We start from the raw sequence: 4,568 nt of genomic DNA, 5'->3' as shown, positions 1-4,568 counted from the left end.
CAGAGCCTTCCGGTCGGCCCCGCCCCTTGGCATCCTGGGAAATGGAGTCTTCAGCGGGTGAGGCCAAGGGCTCTGTGCGCCAGGGAGCAAGGGCTGAGAAGTGAAGGTTTACGCGATCAGAACTGACCCAAGCACTGTATCCTCCCCGTGGGTCTCGCGCTCTGCGCATCCCAGACACTGCCTCTTCTGTATAGCTCTTGGTAGTTCCCCAAACCGTTTTTTCTCTTTGCAAACGAAACTTTTAGCATTAAAAGCCAGCATTTGCCACGCTCAAGGATAAAAGAGGCAGTTGATTCGGGCAACTGTACAGTTTTGTGTTTGACCTAGAAGTAACATGATGTGATTTCAATTTTTACATGACGACTCTGGCTGCAATGTCCAAAACATATTGCCGGGGAAGGGAGGCTATCACAATAATCCAGACGCTGGATGACAATGGTTTGAAGTGAGATGGTGGTAGCGCTGGAGGTTAAGAAGCAACTGGATTCTGGGTACAAGAGACGACAAATTTAATGAAGAATCATGGAAAGAAGATAAAATCAATATAAATAATAGTGAAAATGAACTACAACTAACCTCAGGGAAGGAACTAACCTTTCAAATCATTATTCTTCAATTTGTTCAATCTTCCAGGTTCAAAACTGGGATTTTAATCTGTCAGAAAGCTCCTTCTACCACACATTTTCCAAACTCAGGAAACAGAACTGTTTCCTGACAGTTGCACAGGGCAAAAATATTGGAATATTCTTGATGCTCCCTTTGATCGGTCAGCACAGTTTTTCATAATATATCCAGAATCCTACAACTCACCATCAGCATACCCATCACAGTGGTCCAAGCTATCATCATCTCTCTCCCAGATCACTGGGGTCTGAACTGGAGGCAATTCTGCCCCACGGGTCATTTGGCAAAAATGAGACATTTTTGGATGTCACAACTGGGGGTGGGGGTAGGGTGCCACTGGTATTTAGCGGTCAGAGGCCAACGAAGCTGCTAAACATCCTACAATGCATAGGACAGCCCTTCACAGCAAAAAATTATCCCCCCCCAAGTGTCAATGGAATGAGGTTGAGAAACCCTGTGTTCCCACTTCTGCTTTTAACCCTTTCCCTGCCAAATCTATTCACAACATACCAGCCAAAATTGTCACGCCAAAACTTAAATTTAAATCATGTTGCTTCTTGGTCAAATCCCAAACCTTACAATGACCTGACTCCTTCATTTCCTGCTGCTGTCCCGTTTGTTCACTCTGCTACAGCTACACTAGTCTTTTTTCTGCTTCCTGGATACCCCTATCTCATTCTACCTCAGGGGCTTTGCACTCACTCTTCCCTTTGCCTGAAATGCTCTTCTCCCAGAAAGCTGCAAGGTTTACTCCATTATCTCTGCTCTAGATGTAGTGACGTGTGACCCAGACCTCCCCTTGCACGACTGATTGCATTATTATCCCAGCTGCTGGGGAGGTTGTCAGGTGACAGCCCTCTCCTGGAATTATCCTTCATGGAAGAGTCTCATCACCCAAGGTCAATCCTCCTTTTCTGGGCAAACAAGCATTCAATGCCTGGTCAATGTAGATGAATAAAGGCCCACATCCTTCAGTCCAACCTGAAAATTCCAAAGGATCATCCCAGCTTCACAGTGCCCTGTCAGGGGAGAGGGTGTTAACTGAGGCTCGGTCGTCATGGTACCCCAGCCTGACTACTTTCTCTGTCCAACCCTGCTTCTCTCTCTTCCCCGATTGGTGGTGATCTTGAGAGCACTCCCTAATAAACTTCTTCCATGTTCACCTCAGTCTTACACTCTGCTTCCCTAGGGACACCACCTGTGACAAACTCTTTTAGGTTTTCACTCAGTGCCACCCTCTCAGAGAATCCTTCCCTTCTAACCCTAAGCAGAATCGTCTGGAACTTGACCATTGTTTTGCCAATTGGAGAGCATCTGAGAACTCCTGAAAGCAGTTTCAGAGAAGTTATAGGTGAGCAGGGTTCCAGGCCGCAGGGATTGGCAGAGTGAGAGGGAGACAGGCAACCCAGAATACCCTCAGAGCCTCCCTCCTGCCTTGTGCAATGGGCACCTGGTGGAAGGGACTGTGTTCCTTGGCACATTCCACCTTCTCCCTGGTGATGGGCAGCTCTGCTTGGATCGAGCTTCTCCATCCCCCCACCAAGAATCTGTTGCCCTGGGAGATCAGAGGTGGTGTCCCATTCAGCCTTCAGGACTAAACACCCAGAGTAATCCTGGAGCCAGAGAAGGAACTCTGTATAAACCATGGTTTTTTTTCCAGGGCTCCATACCAACAACTGTTTATAGCATTCATCAAACACAGCAAAAACATCTTAAGTGTTGGCAAGACATCAGATTGAAGACGGCCTTGTCTTTCATGGGTGAATCTGAATTAGAACCTAGAACTTTTTAAGACCCACTCAGTCACATTCAAGCTTACTCTCTTGAGCATCGAGTCTAGAAAAAATCAAAACAACCATTCGCTCAGGGCAGCACTAATTGGCCGTGGCATCTGGTGGTTTTATTACTCTGTAATAACGTTACTTACACACTTTCTTGAGTTCTTTAATCACTATACACATAGATTCCCATCTGTCTTTTACCATATTCTGTCACCAGTGGTTGCCTGAAGATCTTGGAACGTCTTGCATCAGAGGAGATGCACATGCGGTCTTAATTGGGATTTCTGTGAGCTGGAAAGGCAAATGTTGATGCCGCTTACCTCCAGGGACTTGTTATTGGGCTTCTGTCTGCCATGTCAACAGAAAAGTGGCCTAGGAAACATGTGTTTTGGTTGGAAGGCAGCCTTGCTAGGAGCCTTTGAGATTCTTGCCTAGGGCATTGGACTACCAGTATTTCATTGCTGCTACAGAAGTCCCCCCAGACATTTGGCCCATAAGATCTCTGGCATTATGCTGCAGAACTTCCAGTATCAGTCCCACCAAGAGGTGGATGAATCTCAGATTCACTGGTTGGGAGCATTCTATTACCAGCGAGCTGCAGGTGAGGAAATTGAAGCACACAGAGGTTAGGAGTCTTGGATAGGGCCAGGCGCCTGGTTAGGGGCAGAGCTGAGACAGGCATCTTGACTTTCACTTAGACCGTTCTTCTCACTTAGCACTCTGATACCCGTGATTGGCTTACTTGGGAGGGCGGGGAGGAGGGCGGGGCGGGTGTCGTAAGGCATTCATTTCACTGGGCCTAAATTCCCTCGTCCACCAGTGACGTCAAGTCAGAAGAGGCCAGAGTGCTATTTTCAAGGCGGAATGCCAGCCGCAAATGAAATTAGCCTTGGGCAGGAAAGCCAAATAATGCGATGGACTGTCCCACCCATTTCTCAGATCTGCCCACGACGTGGAGAGATGAGGTGATTTGTACATTTGGGTTGAGCAGTGTCGGCTTAGGTATTTAGTGTGGCTCCCCCACCGCCAGCCTTTTTTCAAAATGCAATACCTTGAACAGTCCTTTAGGAACAGCAGTCCCCAAATATAGTGGTGCTTAGGCAGGCACCTCGAAGAAGGGGGTGCATCTGACGCTGGTTGGAGGGAGAGTGGGGACCGAGGCGAGGCCCCGCCCCGCCCACTGTGGGCTTGGGACCCGGGACTCGGGACCAGGGTGGCTGCAGGAAAAGCGCAGGACTGCGGACCCCCGCCGGGGCCGGGAGCAGTAGAGAGGGCCGACTCCCGCCTCCTAGAGGCGCCAGCCCGCCCGTCCGCTCTGCCCGCGCCACGTCTCTATGGCGGCCCCAAAGGCCCTCCGGGGCAAGGAGCGCGATGAGCGAGGGCGCGGACGACGACGGCGGCGACGCTGGGGCCGCGGCGCGGTCTCGAGGGGGCAGTCCCCGAGGGGATGGCTTCGCCCCGTCTGCGCTGGGCACCCGAGAGCAGTGAGTGTGGCGCAGGGTAGGGGAGGGTGAGCGGCGCTGCCCGGACTGGGCCGCAGGAGTGGAAGGAGAGATGGGGCCTAGGCGGTCCCGGAAGATGGGGAGAGCTTAGGGGGCGTGACGGGAGGAAGCCTAAAGGGCCGCCTGGGACGAGGGTCCGGGGTGGGGGGTCATAGGGATGGAATCCCGAGGGACTACACTGGCGGTTGTAAAGAGGCCTTTCAAGGGGTTGACGTCTAAGGGGCCCGTGGGGTGCGGGAAGGGCTCTAAAGCTCTTGGGGAGGTTTTTTTAGGGGTCTTGAACCTATCGGGCAGACTTGAAGAAAGGGAAAGTGGGCGGGGCTGACGAATAGGGCTGGTGGGCGAGGGTAGGAGGCCGGAGGAGAACTGCCCGGCTGGGGAGCTGAAAAGGTTAAGGGGACGAGGGCAGGGACGTGGAAGCTGGAAGGGGTGGGAGTGGGGAGGATGGTCTAAGGAGGGAGCGAAGAGATAGTGGGCATCTTGGAGTAGGAGAAAGTGGTCTGACCTAAGCAGACGCTCAGCAATTATTTAATGGATTAATAGATGGATGAATGAATGACTGTGGGAAAAGGTAAGAATGAGAGGTAACTTGGAGGGGGAGAAGGGCTTCTATAGACGTGAAATAGGAAGAGGCGGCAATTGATGGAGGAGCAGTCCTTAA

General features: G+C 51.3%; 1 protein-coding gene across 1 annotated transcript in view; it reads left to right on the top strand.

Annotated features, from left to right (window-relative positions):
- Positions 1-3,461: 3,461 nt before the first annotated feature.
- EEF1AKMT2 (EEF1A lysine methyltransferase 2) overlaps positions 3,462-4,568 on the top strand; it is a 34,124-nt gene continuing 33,017 nt past the window's right edge. The window contains exon 1 of the mRNA XM_082633861.1: positions 3,462-3,889. Within this exon, the coding sequence (XP_082489987.1) occupies positions 3,777-3,889 (113 nt within the window). The 5' untranslated portion in view covers positions 3,462-3,776. The remainder of the gene's footprint in view (positions 3,890-4,568) is intronic.

This window comes from Mesoplodon mirus (genome assembly GCF_964341445.2).
Source record: "Mesoplodon mirus genome assembly, chromosome: 2".
NCBI lineage: Eukaryota > Metazoa > Chordata > Mammalia > Artiodactyla > Ziphiidae > Mesoplodon > Mesoplodon mirus.
The sequence above is the reverse complement of the archived record's forward strand: the minus strand, read 5'-3'. Positions and strand labels throughout refer to the sequence as shown.